Source organism: Oncorhynchus masou, chromosome 2 (assembly GCF_036934945.1).
Source record: "Oncorhynchus masou masou isolate Uvic2021 chromosome 2, UVic_Omas_1.1, whole genome shotgun sequence".
NCBI classification, from domain to species: Eukaryota; Metazoa; Chordata; class Actinopteri; order Salmoniformes; family Salmonidae; genus Oncorhynchus; species Oncorhynchus masou.
In genome coordinates, this window is record NC_088213.1 from 27,253,467 (window position 1) to 27,273,884 (window position 20,418).

General features: G+C 45.7%; 1 protein-coding gene across 1 annotated transcript in view; it reads right to left on the reverse strand.

The window, feature by feature from the left end:
- Positions 1-20,418, reverse strand: part of LOC135552809 (transcription factor SOX-6-like) — a 140,921-nt gene that overhangs the window by 94,920 nt on the left and 25,583 nt on the right. The window contains exon 4 of the mRNA XM_064984678.1: positions 5,052-5,141. Coding sequence (XP_064840750.1) covers positions 5,052-5,141 — 90 coding nt within the window. The remainder of the gene's footprint in view (positions 1-5,051; positions 5,142-20,418) is intronic.

Consider the following 20,418-nt stretch of genomic DNA (forward strand, 5'->3'; position numbering starts at 1 on the left):
TAAATGTGCAGCCAATCATCCAGAAGCCCAGGATGCCTGGTTCCATGGCACAGGGCTTCTGCCCACACCGACACCAGCAGTGGCTGACCCAGACACCACCAAACCCACTCCTGTCTGCCTGTCTCCTCTCAAAACACAGAGCCAGGAGGGAGAAAGTGAGAGGACACACACACACACACACACACACACACATACGCACACGCACACGCACACACAGACAAGGTGTTCCTTTCTGCAGCCGACACCAGAAGCTAAATTCCTCAATTCATTAAGGGGGAAAACAGAGGGCATTAGGCCCATACATTCATTTCGCAAATGCAGTCTGAAGAATAATGATTTACGGGGTCTCATATTTCACCTGGGTACACAGGGCCAACAGAAGACTATTGAAGTGTTGGGAGAGAAATGCAAACTGTGGCACTTTTGAATTGGGGGAATTGGAGGGATAATTCAGTGTGTGATGGGCTGAGATGGTCCCTCCCTACGCCCTCCCCTCGAAATAGAGGTTTCATTATCAAACATACACAGCTCTCTCCTCAAAATACACATAGCTGTATAACACTGATTCACTAGGTCATTTAGTCTTCATGACAGTCACATTTACCACCTTACATTCAATTCCACTACGCAGCTATTTATAATATTTCTCTGAGAGAGATTTTTGAATGTTTATGCACTGTCTATTCGTGACAGTTTAAGTTTGTACTAAAATGGCCATGTGTGAATATTCTGAAACCGAGAAACTAGGTGAAAGAAACACGAAACGACAATGTTATCCTGAGCCGATAAAAATCTGCTCCCACTAGAAAATATGCTTGTGGTTCTGCGTGTATTTACAGATATAGTGTGGAATCTCCATTGGCATTCGCTCTAGACTTTATTGGAGCCATTAAGAATAAAGCTGAATGTTAAATTGAATAATCATGTTTTGAAGTAAACCCAGCTGGCTGAACAACCCCAGCTCTGTGTCCACACAGTAGTCCTCTGTCGGGATGGGAGAAGCGAGGCCAGGTAGGAGCAGCATCAAATCAGTCTCAGCTGCGGCCCTGCCCGAACTCACTCCTCGCTCTCCCCTTAAAGAGCTTCTACTTATCTGCCTGCCACAGGACTGTCAATGTGCACCCCGCCACTGTCATGTAGACAGCATTCACAAATTGATTATGGAAGTGCAAGAGGCTTGATTTTCATTTATATAGAATTCAAGCTGCCATTTTAACACAAATGTACAATGCTGAGCTTCATTTTTACATCAGACCTTCTGAGATAATGAATGCAGTTTGTGTCCCAATTGAACTACCACATTTTTTTATTCAGTTGAATAAATGCTTTGCCGTTTTTTTCGGGGGGCTGTCGGACACTGGATGGCTACAGGGAAAGTTAAACAGTCCTGCAGTGTCTGGGTCTCAAAGGCCCTGATTGAGTCTAAATGAAAGCCACACTGCACAGGGAGAGCTTATTTGACCAAGCCTTTCCCCCATAAACCTGCATTCACATTCCAATGGATTTACATTAACTACATGCACATCACCTGAATTCTTCAACTGACATATGTGAGGCACGGAGTGAGGCTAGCTAAAATCACTCCGGTTTTCCTCCAAAGTATGTTTTATTGCATCAAGGAGGGTAGGGTTTGTAATGATCCAATTAAATTAAACAACCACAATAGGCACCTCCCCATCATTGACCATTTAAAACGATTTACAAACATAAACAGTACAGCCAGAATAAAGGACAGGAGTACTGGAAGTGTATGAGATTTCTCTGCCGTTGTGGCACAGCTTTCACAGAAAGAGATTCTCTTTGAAGGACCATAATTAAAACAGCCTCATGTCAGAGCAGCCATGTCCCAGGTCTCTCTCTCTCTATCTTTCTCTGTGCTCTCTCTCTCTCCTCTCTCCTCTATCTTGCTTCCCCCCCCCCACCCTCACCCTCTCTGCTCCTTTCTGTGGTTTGGACATCCTCCAGGCCACCTCCCTCTCTTGCTCTGTGGTTTTGTTCAGGAGATCTCATCTCCCTTCTCACCGTTCCTCATGATTGACAGCTTAGCTCAGGTATGAAAACAATCAGTTACCCCTGGAATCGGCTGGTGAAAAGTAATCCACCACTAATAATCCTTCACAAACCGTTCCCTCCCTCTCTCTTCCTGCAGCTGTTAATCTCTCACAGCTTAAAGAACAAGGCTGATAAACATCTGACATCATTACACCCAAATCATTCTATTCTCTATATCTCTGTTAAGCATACTTCCTAACCTGTATTGATGGAAACAGTTCAAATTGACTCCATTTTACTGGAAGTACCAGTATCAGTTTAACCACAGACCCATTCTAGTGCAGGAAAGCACATGACAATACACTATAACTATGTACGTGAGGCACTAAATGCTTGGTCGCCTTGAACTGAGTGTAAGATAAAGGAAAGCCAACCTCAGATGTTTTGATACCATTGTTTTGTTTACTGTACTTTGTGTTTTACCCCAAGAGCATAATGTAGTCTGGGCATGTCTGAACACAAATGCATAGTGTAAAAGAATGCACTTCTTTTCATTGGTGAAGTGAAGCCTTTTGGCCAAATTCTGTTCCACCTATTGTCTTCTCCTGTGTGATAATTCCACTGCGAGTCTTAACCCAGCAGATTCCTCCTCTTGCAACTACAACAGTACGACAAGGTGCCATCCATGACAGGTTCATAAGGTGGAAAATATGGAAAGCAGTTGAGCAAAAACTACAGAGACTTTTAGATTCTCTACCGCTAACTCAAAGGCAGTCTTGTGAGGGAAAAAAATACAAATTACCAGTCTTTCAGTTCAAAAGGGGCAGAATTTTATATTTCACTTATTTATCATTGAACATCAAAAGCAATCTTTTGTAACAAATGAACAATGCCACAAAGGATGTAGTCTAGGTAGAATGTACAATGCCATTGGTTCCAGATTCAATGTCCGCTGAGTAGAGAACCAGTATCAAGGCCACTGAGGCAGTAGGTAGCTTTTACAGATGTTAGCCTTTATCCAGCGCTGTCCTCCGTTAACTTAAACCTACCGGCATGCTTACCCTTTGTATGGATTTTAACCTAACAATTAATACTCTGATTCATCATAACACTTTAGATGGTAATCAGAAGGTGTTTTCTGCCTGGCGCCTTTGTTTGTGGTTTAATTAGGAGGACCTTGTGTGTCTCCAACCCTGGGCTTCTTTTTAATTGGCAGTATTTACATCCGGCAGACTTCAAACGCAGAAAGAGACATTTGTAAGGGGGAGCACAAAGCAGTCCTTTGAAATGTCTACAGTCATATGAAATGGCAGGCTAATTAAAAACCATAGAAAGCCTACCGGTGTGATATGAAAAGTAGTTATATTTCTAAGTCTAGTGTTCACTGTGTCTCCTTGTCTCCTTGCATGTGAGTCAACAAAGGACACAGTGGGCATTATCAGGCTCCCACCCTACCTGTTTACTCCGCTGTGGAACCTCACCCTTACCATTTATCAAACAGAAAAATGCCCTGTTATTTAAATAGATCTGCTTTCAAAAGGCTAAATCATTTTAAACATTTGTTCCACTGCACTTTGATCTACAGGGTCAGCTACAATGAATCTGGTTTACCAAGACATGATTCATATTTCAGCTCATTAAGGTTATTGACCATGGATATACTTATTACAACATGCATTAGTTATTGTCTTCCCCGGCACACAGAGAAAATGTCATCCCATAATTAAAACCAAGGACAAATATTATTTATGACTGCCAACTATATGATAAAAAGAGCTATTAAAGTGGGAGTACATCGTAAAAAAAAGCGAAACATTCCAGTGCACGCGCTAGCAGAATGCTGCTTTCAGAAGTCTTTGAATAGTTCTGATGATTACAATTGTGCATGATGAGCAGAGCAGCATCGTCTGTGTTTAGCTAAAATGACATGGATATATAGATATGAGTATATTCTTGTAAACATTAATAATACAATCATTAATATACACCATTTCGTGTTGCGAGGCACAGGCTTGAGAGTATGGGAGTTGGCAGGGAAGCAAGTGATAGAGAAAAGAAGGAGAGAGAGAGAGAGAGAGAGAGACAGAGAGAGCGGTAGAGAGCGGTAGAGAGAGGTAGAGAGAGAGCGAGAGAGAGCGAGAGAGAGCGAGAGAGAGCGAGAGAGAGCGAGAGAGAGCGAGAGAGAGCGAGAGAGAGCGAGAGAGAGCGAGAGAGAGAGAGAGAGAGCGAGAGAGAGAGCGAGAGAGAGCGAGAGAGAGCGAGAGAGAGCGAGAGAGCGAGAGAGAGAGAGCGAGAGAGCGAGAGAGAGAGAGAGAGAGAGAGAGAGAGAGAGAGAGAGAGAGAGAGAGAGAGAGAGAGAGAGCGAGAGAGGTTGAGCCTGGTGTTATCAGACAGCTGATATTGTGCCTTCCTCTCCACTAGCTACATAAACACCTTTTTAGTAACAGTCACTGCTAAGAACTGGACCTGCAAAAAACCCAGCCGCCTGCCCTGCCCAGGCCCACCTTCCCTGCACATAAATACAGAAATGGAGGGAGAGCTGGGCTGTGCAGGGTGTTCACTACCAGAATCAAGGCAGAATTCCTTTCAGATGTGAGAGACCTAGAAGAGAGAGGGCTCTCCTCATCTCTGCACTTTCCTTCCTCTCTCTTCTTTCCTCTCTCTTCTCTCTCTCCCCTCATCTCTCCTCTCTCGACATGAACCCACTGCATGAGTAGGAAGCAGTGTCTCTAGTCTTATAGTTTTATAAAGCAGTTCACTGCCTAGTCTCTAACAGTAAACCACAGACACAAACAAAATGACAGACTGGGAAATGGGGTTGGAATTTAAAGAGAGGGCTCTGGATAGGGGCATTTTGACATAACAGATAAGGAAAGTGCAGAAAAGAACTAGGGAAGGCAGCCAAGAGCTTTTGTCTAATTTCAGAGTGCAAGCCTGTTTCTTAGATTATGTATAGATTATGTATGTCTGATAGGAATAGAAGGATTTGTTAATCTCACTCTAAGACAGTCTTTACAAGAGAGCACTGCGGTTGTGAGTGACCTCAGCATCAAGCTTACCTTTAACTTCTCCCAGAAGATCACCGGTGTCGAGCCTTTCCATCTTCTCTTTCCACTCTTTTGACAGAAGTGTTTCCATGCAACTAGATTCTGAAAGACATGGGAAAGAAAAGAGACCTTTTAAAATGCTTTCATTTTAAAATTCACTTCTCCAACGGATTTCTTTCAGGAAAGGGTACATCAAATCCAAATTCAATTTGTATGTATTTAGATTTTTATGATATTATATGATAATATTTTGAAGGTTCCAATTTCATTCATGTAATTTCAGTTTGAATTGAATTACTGATATTTGTATAACAATGAAAAGGAGTCTGAAATTTTTCTTCTCATAACAAAATGGAGGTAGAGGAAATATGTTTCTAAAGAGAGGTGCTTTCTCTGTTGTCATTCACATGCCAAAAGTGTCCGTTTCTCACGCATGTCTCAGCACTCCAGTAATACTAACACAACTAACACACCCATTAACACTCCTTGTCAAATCTAGCTGTGTATGTTAATACAAACATACACACTAAAGGTGTCCTGTCCCCAACGGTCAAAATAAAACATTGACAGCTTCTTGGTTAAAACAAGACAATGTCACTTGTCATTCAGAGAGAATATTATTAATTACAACTAAAAACCATTCACTTCTTTCCCAACTGAATAGCTCTAATTACTGATGGTAGATTAAAACACATTCACTCTTGAGCACCCATTGAGGACGGTAAAAGGTTAGACAGATAGATGGGGTGAGCGAGGGGGGAGACAGACAGTATAGCCATGGTAAGGGCAGAGACAGTGCAGAGACATTAAGAAGGAGGTAAGGGGTGAGACAGGGTGTGTCCAAGCGTTCTCACAGCCGCCAGTGATGAAAACAATTAACATTTGTCCGGCTGACAATGAATCAGTGGAGGAATGGCTGGAATCTGCCATGCTGTCGTTGGGATAGCTGATAAAGAACACACTGCTGGCCCAGCCAACCCGGGCCTCGCCGGTCCCCGCACTGCGCAGAGGTCAGCCTGTTCCCATCATACACCACCCACCCCCGTCTCTCCTCCCATCCCCTCCACCCTCCGCAAGTCAAACTGCAGGCTCCCAAGCACGCTGCCCCCTGTCTGAACTGCACTAAGACAGCCAGGCCACTATACCAAGATCCAGGATTAGCACTGAGCAGGGCCCTGCTGTCTGTCTGTCTGTCTGTCTGTTTGCCTATCTATCTGACAAATTGGGGCTGCCACCATGGACATACCCACCAGCTGATGCCTGACTTACCCATGAGAGCAGTCCTAGATCTCCTCTCATACCTTCATACTGCTGGTTAAGGCTTGATATATAGTCAACTGTTCCGGGATGGTGTCTACTCTCTACTCTCTAGTAAATATAGAACCATGCTGCTGTTGTTTCTAAGTCGGGCTCCGTGTTAACTGACTGTTCCTGAAAACAGGAGCCCTAAACAGATCAAGTCATGTTGCCTGAAGATGACAACATGGAGTGTAAGACAGGGTTTGTTCACTCTGAAAGGGAATAAAGGACAAACAGAAAAAGCAGACATTGTTGCAGTTCACAGAAAGCATTGGGACTCCATCAGGAATGGTTTAACCATTCTCCTGACAATGGCTCATTTGTGGTCTCCTTCTGCCAACTAAAGGGTACAATTCATAAGAACATACTTCTGGATGCCTTCAGGGATGGTCTTAGGAGTGCTTTGTGTTATCAGGTTATAGTAGTCATCACATGCTCTGGAGGCAGTGGAACGAACAGAATACAATTATCATCTAGATCAAGATCTGTTGTGTAAAGATGTATCATTAAACAATACATTTGATATTTCATTTGATTTTTCATGTTTCAAATATATTCATTTACATTATACTGTACAGAAAAGGAGATATGCGAGAGAGACAGAGAGAGAGAGAGAGAGAGAGAGAGAGAGAGAGAGAGAGAGAGAGAGAGAGAGAGATATCCTAAATGGTTTGGATCATTCTCCCATTATTATCCTCTCTCTTCCTCTGACTGAGGAGATGTAAACAGTTTAGAAAGTACACAGCTGATGATTCCTTTTATCTAGGGTGTAATGTCTTCACCCTTCATCCACAATCCAAACATGATACCTCACTATGAAAACACATGAAGTTCAGAGGGACTGGGAGGCTGGGAGTAATAGGGGCTCAATGGTTCGCCTGCCTCTGTTTAACGTTGGCTTTCAAAAAGATCCAGCGGAGTGGCCATTTTGTTTGATTGTCCACTTCCTCCGTGGCAGAGAGGCCAACAGGACATCACAGGCTCAGGTCACTATAACATTACTTCTGCTTTATTGACTTTCCAATCCCCAACTCACAGTTTGTCCCCCTGACCCGGGATGAGAGAGGAGCTGTGTGTGTGTGTGTGTGTGTGTGTGTGTGTGTGTGTGTGTGTGTGTGTGTGTGTGTGTGTGTGTGTGTGTGTGTGTGTGTGTGTGTGTGTGTGTGTGTGTGTGTGTGTTGACTGCCTGCTTCCCCGCCTGGCAGTGGGATCACAGACACACAGGGGTTGAGGGCAGGGGGAGTGAATGAGTTCCGCTTCTCTTCCATGGGCCTCACCCCTGGGTGAGCAAGCTTCCTCTCCCTCCTGGACTTATCCCCATCAACACACTCCCCCAGATAACAGCCCTCCCTCAGTCCAGATACACAACAACATCAACACACTCCCCCAGATAACAGCCCTCCCTCAATACAGATACACAACAACAGCAACACACTCCTCTACCGACTCAGGCAGAAAGAACACACAAACACACAAACACTCACACAAACACACAAACACTCACTCACAAACTCATGTAAATATATACACCATACTTTCACACAAATCCACACACAGGTGAATGTACATACATACACATCACCAGAGATGCTGCTCCAGCACTTGATCATTAAGGAATGCACCAACTGTTGTAGATAATATGGTGCCAGCTCCCATTCTACTCCACCCCTCCCACTTTTCCCTCCTCCTCCTCCTCCTCCTCCTCCCCTCCCCTCCCCTGAGAGTGGCCGCTCCCTGACTCCTCCATACTGCACCTACATCCCCAACCGTGGGCCAGACACAGCCTGCCAAGCCCTCACACAAGACAGCCTACAGCTGGAATGTGCAAGAGAACCTGCCTGCCTGCCCTTTCTCTTTTCCACCTGGGAGAGTGAATAATGGCCTGGATTAGTGTATAAAATAACTTAAAAACACCTTTCAATGCTCCAACAGCTTAGAACTAAATAGGCATACCCAAATGAAAATATTGCTGTTATAATTTTCAATCAGGCATACTTTAGGAAAACACACACAAAATTACTCAGTCGTCTGGCTTATTTCACAGCAGTCTTAGAAAGGCTAAACCATTTTTAGAGGAATTTAGATTAATAGTAGTGTGTGTATGTGTGTGCTGTTTTAATTTCTCAAATTCCTGTCTGTCTTCTCTGGAGAGATTAAACATGCCAATGGAAACACTGTGTTATATCATAATAATAGTTTGTGTCCTATTAAGATGTGAGCAGTAGGTGCACAGTGTCCATTTTTAGACAGAGCTTGTAACAAATCATACAACTATCACACCCCATTGGTCTTGTAATCAAAACCAGATATGTTTCATAGGAAAATATAGAATATTCAAATCCAGGTGATTTATATTGAAGATCTTAAAACCAACACAAAGTTTATATTGTATGTTACATTGTGGCTGTCAATATCAGTGGATTTCTGTCTATCTTTGTGGGGATAGAGATACCAAAGTCTGCAGAAAGTGGAATCATGTTGTTGGCTTGACATTGAAAAACGCTTGAACAAGATAAATTAAGAGTCCCTTTGAGCTTATTTTCTATTTTCCTAAGAGGGACTTAAATATCTCCCTCTCTCTTTCTCCCTTCTCTTTTCCCTCTTTCTCCCTCTCTTTCTCCTTCTCCCTCTCTCCTCTGAGATAAAATGCTGTGCAGCTCCAGAGCAGCCCATTGAGACAGGATGAGAATGGAATGAAAACAATAGCTCTTATCAGACTCTTATTTACATTTTCCCAGCGTCCCCGCGGCAGACAGCTCAGCTTGTCACTGAGCCCGGCCGGCCCCACTGGACCCGTACCAACTTCCTCCGTCCTCCGGCCCCGCCGATACCACAGGCCCCTGGGGACCCTGGCCTGGCAGCAACCCCCACTGCTCTGCCACTAGCACAGATAGCAACATACGAGACAAAACTACTCCAGAATGTTTCCGGAATGTGTTCCCCTGGAGGAGGAAGTGGGGAGCAGGCCCAGCTCCCTAAGACTGTCTTTACGGAGCTTACGGAGCTGGATACAGGCCCCGCCCCATCTCCACTTCTTCCAAGTTTCTTGCTCGTTTCCTAGCGGCACCATGTTGCAATGTAAAGCCTGCCAATGACCTGATACTGCCAACTACAATATGTTTCTATCTACTATCTCCATTGTGGTCTGGTACACAACTTGTTCATGCAGCTATCCTGCAATCTGTCTGATGTGGGTGAAAACTCAGAGGGATTGAGACACCTAGAGCAAAGATGAGCTGACTACATTAGACTTGGTCTTTCACTACATTCAAACAAGAACTAATGGTGCTCATAAATCTGAACAAAGGGATGTTTCTGGGCTAGTGTTTGGTATAAACAGGGCTTTCAGCACCTGGCACTGAGCACTGCCAGAATCCCATGTTGAACAGAAACCACAACAGTGTAACCCTAAGAGGCAGGTAAGCACTGCTGACAATCTTACCCCCAGCCTCTTTAGAAGATAAAATAAATAAAAGCTAATCTCTCGGTCTCTCTCAAACATTTTAAAGCAACCGTTTATAAAGCTGAATTAGTGTTTTATTGAGCATATTGTAATAAGATACTGTTAATAAAGTGAGTGCAAGCTGGTCATAAAGCCTTCTGCATGTGCCAAGCTGAGGGAAAGTTGTTAGCTAATGTATTGTTTTATTGCGGCCCTAAACAGAGTGGTTCAATCAGAGTATCATCGGATGCATCGCACGGTTAAGTTCCAATCACCAAGAGGAAAACACAGACGGCACAAATAAATACACTAACAAGCCAATCAAACCTTGTCAATTTGGATTTGAAATGGTCCGTGAAAAATAATATCTTAATGATTCATGATTCATGTTGTTATCTACATGGGAAATGACTTTAACGACTGGCATTGGGGTATCAACCAAGAACACATTAAATAAAGCCATGTGAGGCACGTTAAGTAGACAACCTCATGTCTCATATCTTCTGTGTGTTCTGTCATACAGCCGGAAGGATAAACAGAGTGAGTTGTACCCGTAGGTCTCTTCCAGGCATCATGAGACTGTGTTTTCCTCCCTGCGGGGGCAGTAGTCTCTGGGTGTCCTCCTGTCTGTCTCTCTCTCTGTCTCTCAGTGGGCCCGGTGGCCCTATGCCAACACATCTGTCCCTCCCTCCCTCCTCCGCTCCGTGCCCTCACCACCCTGCCTGCCTGCAGCCTGCGGCCAACTCACTCACTCACACGCCTATTGTAATCCCTCAACAGGAAGAAGCAATTCCCCTCATCAATCCTCCACAACACTGAGACCCACGCAGGACAGGGGGAGAGATCCTGAAGGATGACAACACAACACTGACCCGGCCAGGAATCCAGCCAATCAGCTGGCATCCCACTCTCTGTCTATCCACCAGCAGGTCCCGCTATCACTGCTGCTGCTTCAACATACATACTGTAACAGCCACTGACAGTAGGCTTTATTTCTCAGGCTATGATATTCTCTATACAGATACTGTATGTGACTAGTGGCTGCTAGTGGAGTGTTTGTGACGGCTCATTGTGGTGGAGGATGGAGAGAGAGAGCTATCTGTGAGAGTCACAGGAGTCTCAGCATCAGCCCTGTATACAGTATTAGTGGTTAGAGCCTCCGGGGGAAACAAGCCATTACTAAATCAATGATCAACTGACATTGGCCAAATAAATGATTTCCTCCTCAGTACGGCGAAGCCTTATAAACAGAGGCTGTGGGCTGGATGGAGGAGAGCTTTTATTAAGGGCCCAGCGAGAGGCAGCGTTTTAGAGTAGGAGTGCTCTCAGTGAGCTAGCTAGAGGACTCGCTGAGTTGGAGGACACACTTGTACAAATAGTGGTAGTTAGGTTCATAATTATCTTCAGTGAACTTTTAGAGTGCTTTTAATAATATTTGCAAAAAGAAAGGATCCTAGACTGAAAGCGTTAGGCTGAAGCTATAGGTGTACAAATATGTCAAGGTTAGGAGGATAAAGCAGGTTGCGTTCAATTTGGTGAGGGCAACAAGTCAATTTGAAACTATTCTTCTCCACTCTAAATGAAAATAACTCATTCTATTATCTATTTAACTCAGGGCTGAATTTGTAACCCTGAGAATCGCTCAGTCAGTTCCGGTTCTAGACAGAAAATATGAATCCCGTTCCCCAGTCTCTCCTCTCCCCAATCTACCTCACTCTGTATAGACCCGTTCCCCAGTCTCTCCTCACCCCAATCTACCTCACTCTGTATAGACCCGTTCCCCAGTCTCTCCTCTCCCCAATCTACCTCACTCTGTACGGACCCGTTCCCCAGTCTCTCCTCTCCCCAATCTACCTCACTCTGTATGGACCCGTTCCCCAGTCTCTTCTCTCCCCAATCTACCTCACTCTGTATGGACCCGTTCCCCAGTCTCTTCTCTCCCCAATCTACCTCACTCTGTACGGACCCGTTCCCCAGTCTCTTCTCTCCCCAATCTACCTCACTCTGTATGGACCCGTTCCCCAGTCTCTTCTCTCCCCAATCTACCTCACTCTGTATGGACCCGTTCCCCAGTCTCTCCTCTCCCCAATCTACCTCACTCTGTATGGACCCGTTCCCCAGTCTCTCCTCTCCCCAATCTACCTCACTCTGTATGGACCCGTTCCCCAGTCTCTCCTCTCCCCAATCTACCTCACTCTGTATGGACCCGTTCCCCAGTCTCTCCTCTCCCCAATCTACCTCACTCTGTATGGACCCGTTCCCCAGTCTCTCCTCTCCCCAATCTACCTCACTCTGTATGGACCCGTTCCCCAGTCTCTCCTCTCCCCAATCTACCTCACTCTGTATGGACCCGTTCCCCAGTCTCTTCTCTCCCCAATCTACCTCACTCTGGACCCGTTCCCCACTCTCTTCTCTCCCCAATCGACCTCACTCTGTATGGACCCGTTCCCCAGTCTCTCCTCTCCCCAATCTACCTCACTCTGTATGGACCCGTTCCCCAGTCTCTTCTCTCCCCAATCTACCTCACTCTGTATGGACCCGTTCCCTCTCCTCTCCCCAATCTACCTCTCCCCAATCTCTCCTCTCCCCACCTCACTCTGTATGGACCCGTTCCCCAGTCTCTCCTCTCCCCAATCTACCTCACTCTGTATGGACCCGTTCCCCAGTCTCTCCTCTCCCCAATCTACCTCACTCTGTATGGACCCGTTCCCCAGTCTCTCCTCTCCCCAATCTACCTCACTCTGTATGGACCCGTTCCCCAGTCTCTCCTCTCCCCAATCTACCTCACTCTGTATGGACCCGTTCCCCAGTCTCTCTCCCCAATCTCCCCCGTTCCCCAATCTACCTCTCCCCACTCTGTATGGACCCGTTCCCCAGTCTCTCCTCTCCCCATCTACCTCACTCTGTATGGACCCGTTCCCCAGTCTCTCCTCTCCCCAATCTACCTCACTCTGTATGGACCCGTTCCCCAGTCTCTCCTCTCCCCAATCTACCTCACTCTGTATGGACCCGTTCCCCAGTCTCTCCTCTCCCCCCAATCTAATCTACCTCACTCTGTATGGACCCGTTCCCCAGTCTCCCTCTCCCCAGTCCCGTCCCCAGTCTCTCTCCCCAATCTACCTCACTCTGTATGGACCCGTTCTCCAGTCTCTCCTCTCCCCAATCTACCTCACTCTATATGGAACCGTTCCCCAGTCTCTCCTCTCCCCAATCTACCTCACTCTATATGGACCCGTTCCCCAATCTCTTCTCTCCCCAATCTACCTCACTCTGTATGGACCCGTTCCCCAGTCTCTCCTCTCCCCAATCTACCTCACTCTGTATGGACCCGTTCCCCAGTCTCTTCTCTCCCCAATCTACCTCACTCTGTATGGACCCGTTCCCCAGTCTCTCCTCTCCCAATCTACCTCACTCTGTATAGACCCGTTCCCCAGTCTCTCCTCTCCCCAATCTACCTCACTCTGTATGGACCCGTTCTCCAGTCTCTCCTCTCCCCAATCTACCTCACTCTGTATGGACCCGTTCCCCAGTCTCTCCTCTCCCCAATCTACCTCACTCTGTATGGACCCGTTCCCCAGTCTCTCCTCTCCCCAATCTACCTCACTCTGTATGGACCCGTTCCCCAGTCTCTTCTCTCCCCAATCTACCTCACTCTGTATGGACCCGTTCCCCAGTCTCTCCTCTCCCCAATCTACCTCACTCTGTATCCCGTTCCCCAGTCTCTCCTCTCCCCATCTCTCTCCTCTCCCCACCTCACTCTGTATGGACCCGTTCCCCAGTCTCTCCTCTCCCCAATCTACCTCACTCTGTATGGACCCGTTCCCCAGTCTCTCCTCTCCCCAATCTACCTCACTCTGTATGGACCCGTTCCCCAGTCTCTCCTCTCCCCAATCTACCTCACTCTGTATGGACCCGTTCCCCAGTCTCTCCTCTCCCCAATCTACCTCACTCTGTATGGACCCGTTCCCCAGTCTCTCCTCTCCCCAATCTACCTCACTCTGTATGGACCCGTTCCCCAGTCTCTCCTCTCCCCAATCTACCTCACTCTGTACGGACCCGTTCCCCAGTCTCTCCTCTCCCCAATCTACCTCACTCTGTATGGACCTCACTCTGTATGGACCCGTTCCCCAGTCTCTTCTCTCCCCAATCTACCTCACTCTGTATGGACCCGTTCCCCAGTCTCTTCTCTCCCCAATCTACCTCACTCTGTATCACCTGTTCCCCCCCAGTCTCCCTCTCCCCAATCTACCTCACTCTGTATGGACCCGTCCCCAGTCTTCTCTCCCCAATCTACCTCACTCTGTATGCTCCTCTCCCCAATCTACCTCACTCTGTATGGACCCGTTCCCCAGTCTCTCCTCTCCCCAATCTACCTCACTCTGTATGCACCCGTTCCCCAGTCTCTTCTCTCCCCAATCTACCTCACTCTGTATGGACCCGTTCCCCAGTCTCTCCTCTCCCCAATCTACCTCACTCTGTATGGACCCGTTCCCCAGTCTCTCCTCTCCCCAATCTACCTCACTCTGTATGGACCCGTTCCCCAGTCTCTTCTCTCCCCAATCTACCACACTCTGTATGGAAAACAAACTTACAAAGTCAAGATTTACAAAAAGATTCTCTCCAACTCTGAGGGAATCTTGTGAATATCTTAATCACAGAGGCAGTAAAAACAAGACCCATCATCGCAGCAAATAAAACACAATAATTACAAGAAGCCGGCAGAAAAGTGAAACGCAGTGAGAAAACATGTTTTGTCATTCCACCGGTAGTTCCAGAGACAACAGCTGTTGGATGAGGAATGCAGATCCTCCTGAAGTCTCCATAATCATGGCCTTATTGAAGGGAGGACAAAAAGGGCACTAATTGCAAGGGAGCAATCTAAACGTAATAGGTTACACACTCCCGGGCGGCATGGCACAATGCAAACGCTAAAGAGAGGAGAGAGAGAAAAAACAACACTATTCTGTGTACAACAGTGGCATCGTTGCTCATTTTCAGGCAATTACCTTGCCTCCTTGTCAACAGTTTTAATAACCTCTTATCATTTCCACAAGACTTTTTGCTTCAGTTAAATAATTTCAGCTCTTTAATATGCAAATTCAGCCGTTGGCATGCATGGGTGAAGAGGCCTGGCTCCTTAAGATGTGCCAGTACATTGTGGAGCACCTGCACCTCGGGAAAGGCTTGATTTAATTGACACCTAATACTATTCATTATTCCACTTGGTGAGCATCCCTGTTAGTCACCTGTAGGCTCCCCTATAGACACCATCCCAGCTTGACAACAGCCACTATAAATGGAACACAACCAGCCTGAGATATTCTGCAACCTAGGCTCATGGAGGATCCCCTCACACACCCTTATGTCCTTACACACTCACGTCCGTAAGCCTGAGGGGTGGGGTCTGGGCTCTCTGTTACAGGTCAGGGGTCATTGGAAGATTTTGCTAACGACATGAGGATAACGCTAAACAATCCCTGACTTGTGCACACACACACTTAAAGGATGTACTAAATGTACTAAACCAGAAGACATTCAACTAAATCAGGGCAAAAGCTGCAATCCTCATGTACAGTGGTATGTGTGTGTGTAACATAGACCTAAACATAGACCTAAACATAGACCTAAACATAGACTTAAACCTAAATCTCCAGGAAGTTTTAACGAAAGGTGTATTTGTAATAACCTGCTGTTGGTTAGTAGGAGAAATGTCCTGGTTGGCCAGGGGCTGTTAGTACTGAGGTAACCACTCGTCCTGCTTTCTCTTTATCCATAGGAGCCGAGGTGCTAAGCCTACAGCAGTGACCCAGCCATTCCAGGCTCTGGTATCCAGTACCCGCCCACGGCTCCACAGCGGACCTCTATATAGGACACGTGTCTATCAAGCATACTGTATAATAATGAACCGTCCCCAAGAGGATTCACCTCTTCAGCAGGGCAACACGTGACCTCTCCCAATCCATTTTACTGCGGGACTTTGTCGCAATCAGCCTTGAATTATTAAAGTGAGCAGTGAGCGATGATCAATTCATGCATCCCCGGCCCGTCATCCACGAAGCAGTACTTCAGCAGAAACTACACAGAGAACACTGGGAAATGCTTCCAGACAATGAACATAAATGTGAAATATGTCAGGCTTGATATGTCATTAATGATAACTGTTAAGGCTGAGGCGAAGCTAATCCAAAGGAAATGCTACCAGAGGACGTGGGTGAAGAGACTCCAGCCTGGTTAGATTCCCTCCTTCATTAAGTGTGTAAAAGCGTGAGATTTCTGCACTCTCTCCATCCTGTCTAGACCAGAGGGACTGGCTGGGGAGCAGCATCTGGCCAGCCTGCGTACATGGAGAGGAGTGCCAGCTACCTTGCCCCCTAGGAGTGGATCTCTGTGCAGCCTGTTATGAGATAGTGGTGACCATATGAAAGAACTGTGTGTGAATTATAAATGTGAGCCGGTCCACAGGAGAAGAGAGGAGAGGCAGGCAGTGAACACCGCAGTACTGCCAGCCAGCAATCTGAAAGGGCCCCTGGCCAGAGGTCTTGGATGCAGCTTAAAACACAACCCAAAAGCTCTCTTATCTACATGAAAGAGAAAATACGAAGTTGAAATAAGAAAAAAGAAAGTAGCAAGAAGCTAGGAAGTATGTAACTCAAGGAACCTGGAGAAGGAAGAGGGGAAAAATCCAATCAAAACGTAGTGAGGGGAGATGAGGAGCCAAGATAAACCAGGACTCAGAGCCCTCAAAACTGCAATCTCCTCTTAAGCCGGAGAGTGGCAGCTGGCAGAACAGCTGGTGAATAGGATTAATGTCAGAAGAATGAAATAAAACTCAACATATGTCCGAGCCTGAGGTGTTGGGACTGTGCGTGATTGTGCCCCCGATGGATGCCATGTGTGCAGCTGGAAGGAGCCAGCCGCTGTGCTCTGCTGTGCCATGCTGCTCCACTGTGCTCCAGACTCCAGCTCCTCTCTCTCTCTCTTTCTCTCTCTACCCACAAGGTCACTTTTAACAACTACCACCATTAAATGCTTGGATAGCAAAATGTACTTTTTCTCGCCCCCTCTCCTCCTCTCTCCGCCCTATTAAGGCAGCTGAGGCTGTTGCTATAGTACATTTCTAATAATAATAATTTAATTAAAATCTGTATTAATGTGTAACACAAGGACATCAGTAGGGTTCAGAGCTTATTCCAGGATGCTCGAGGTACAGTAATTGGAAAGTTTAAGACATTGTTTTCTGGTATTTCTATATAGAAATAACTGAAAAGCAAAGAAAAAAACGAAAAGCAAAGAAATAATAAAATGTTTACCTCCTTCAAAGAGACTGCCTTGAACCATAAAAGAGCACGTTGAATACCTTCTAAAGTCTCACAGCCTATATCTACACCGCAAAGTTTATCAACTGATAATGAAGGCTTCTTCAGATAGGAAACCAAACAATAAGAACATGTAATGAACACCTTGCTGAAATGAAGTAGAGACAGCTTAAATCACACATTATGATAAACATCAAAATAAGGAAGTCCGTCTTAGGAGGTAAATAAATGAAAAGTAAAATGAAACGGAGGAAGGAGCCCGTGCTGATGAGGGTCTCAACACTGTGAAGATGAGCATTACGAGGGGGATGTAGATTTAATTTGAATTTATAATTTCCATTTGATGTCGGTAATCATTAGGGTCCACACACTGTAATAAATTATAATAATTTCACACAAGAATTAAATTACTGGGTACCTTGCAGTGGAGACGATTTTTGTTGGGTACCCTGCAATCTAACTGTCAGATATAAACTCTGCTGCTAATCAATGCTCCAAAACATTCCCATTTATTCATCTGTGTTAAACGAATAGAAGTGTGTGGATAACGCTGCTTACTGTGACCATGGCGGCTCAATGGGATTTACTAAATGAATGTGAGCCTGAGACGGTACAAGGACAAAAACATACTAATCGGATCCACATGAATGATTAAAATGTGCAGTGAAGCCAAGTGTCTGGCAAAGCCCCCCAAACTTTATTTTATCTTAAACGTTTAGAGGCAACGCCGATGTGCTTCACAAATTACTCTGCATTATACACAGAAGGTAAATGCTGCCTTAATAAAAAAAAGAAGAGATACTAAAGTGAAAAAAGAAAGACTTTACAAGCATGGTAATAGTGATATAATATTATAACATGCTCTCCAGATCCATCCAGGATATTTCATCCATGATAATTACAGGTGCATACTATGCTTTTAGGCTCTATATTACTTTACTTTATTTTCAGTGTGTGATGGTGTGAGTGTACATGCTTGTGTGTGTGTGTGTGTGTGTGTGTGTGTGTGTGTGTGTGTGTGTGTGTGTGTGTGTGTGTGTGTGTGTGTGTGTGTGTGTGTGTGTGTGTGTGTGTGTGTGTGTGTGTGTGTGTGTGTGTGTGTGTGTGTGCGTGCGTGCGTGCGTGCGTGCGTGCGTGCGTGTGTGTGTGTAGACATTACTTTACATATAATGTGCCTTCGGAAAGTATTCAGACCCCTTTTCCACATTTTGTTAGATTAGATTAGATTCTCCCATAGATTAGATTCTCCCATTTTTCTCTGCAGATCCTCTCAAGCTCTGTCAGGTTGGATGGAGAGCGTCGCTGCACAGCTATTTTCAGGTCTCTCCTGAGACCTTCGACTGGGTTCAAGTCCGGGCTCTGGCCGGGCCACTCAAGATCATTCAGAAACTTGTCCCAAAGCCACTCCTGCGTTGTCTTGGCTGTGTGCTAAAGGTCGTTGTCATGTTGGAAGGTAAACCTTCACCCCAGTCTGAGGTCCTGAGCACTCTGGAGGAGGCTTTCATCAAGGATCTCTCTGTACTTTGCTCTTTTCATTTTTGCCTCGATCCTGACTAGTCTCCCAGTCCCTGCCGCTGAAAAGCACCCCCACAGCATGATGCAACCACCACCATGCTTCACCGTAGGGATGGTGCCAGGTTTTCTCCAGACGTGATGCTTGGAACTCAGGCCAAAGAGTTCAATCTTGGTTTCATCAGACCAGAGAATCTTGTTTCTCATGGTCTGAGAGTCTATAGGTGTCTTTTGGAAAACTCCAAGCGTCCTGTCATATGCCTTTCACAGAGGAGTGGATTCCGTCTGGTGGAGTGCTGCAGAGATGGTTGTCCTTCTGGAAGGTTCTCCCATCTCCACAGAGGAACTCTAGAGCTCTGGCAGAGTGACCAATGGGTTCTTGGTCACCTCCATGACCAAGGCCCTTCTCCCCCGATTGCTCAGGTTGGCCGGGCAGCCAGCTCTAGGAAGAATCTTTTTCCATTTAAAAATGATGGATGCCACTATGTTCCGGACCTTCAATGCTGCAGACATTTTTTGGTATCCTTCCTTCTGTGCCTCGACAAAGTCCTGTCTCGGAGCTCTACGGACAATTCCTTCAACCTCATGGCTTGGTTTTTGCTCTGACATACACTGTCAACTGTGGGACCTTATAAGGTATCTTTTTTAAAGTTTTATAAATTAGCAAACATTTCTAAAAAAAACTTTAACTTCGTCCTATGGGTTATTGTGTGTAGATTGCTGAGGATTTGTATTTATTTAATCCATTTTACAATAAGGCTGTAATGTAACAAATGTGGAAAAATTCAACGGGTCTGAATACTTTCCGAAGGCACTGTAAATATTCAAATAGAACTTTACTTTGTCTAATTAAGGGGCGCCTATTTGCTATTGCAGTCTGTGACATTCTCAGTTTCTACCAAGCAGCAATTAAAGATGTTTTTGAACCAGCTCTGTTTACTTGGATGTCAGAGTTCAGGATGTGCACACATTGCTCTGTGGACGGCGAGTCCAAAGGTCACTATTTTTAGATGACGACCTCCATTCTCTAACCCATACCCCCCCCCCCCCCACACACACACACACACACACACACACACACACACACACACACACACACACACACACAAAATGATGTTTTAGTTTACAAAGTAATTGAGCAATGATCTGAACAACTGGTACGGTGCCAGAATATTAAATTGGTTAAGGCTAAGCAGCACTGCATGTACAAATGTTCTCATATGCAGTTTTTGTATTGAGTATCTCTATCTCTGAGACAGAACACAATAGACATTTCTGATGCTAGGCCAGCCAGACCAGGGAGAATTAGGATGATGAAGTAACCATGGTACTTCAAGGGTTAAGTATTTCAATTTCAAGGAAGTCCCCTTCGCTGGCCCACAGCTAAACGTCTCAATGCACTATTGTTCCAAAATGGTTCTGCAACAATGGGAGCCGTATTTTCCTTTGAAACAAGCCATCCCCTTTCTCTGGGATACAGAGCCACACGGACTGAGACAAGCTGTGCAAGGATGGAAGAATTCAGATCTCATGTGAGCTCATTGCCCAGCCATGACTTTAACAAAAAGTTAACAACAGAAGTCTTATGGTAGCCGCCATGAAGCCAACTGGCACCCAGGGGAGAACTACAAACAGGCAGGAAGAGTGAGAGAGAAGAGGGGAGGAGAAGAGGGATGGAGAAAGTGGGGTGCCTCAACACACAAATCACTAATTGCAGCATTATGATAAGATAGAGGAAAATGTCATTCCAGCCCAGCGATCATTAATTATAATCCAGTCATAACTCTAACCTATCATTGGAACTTCATGA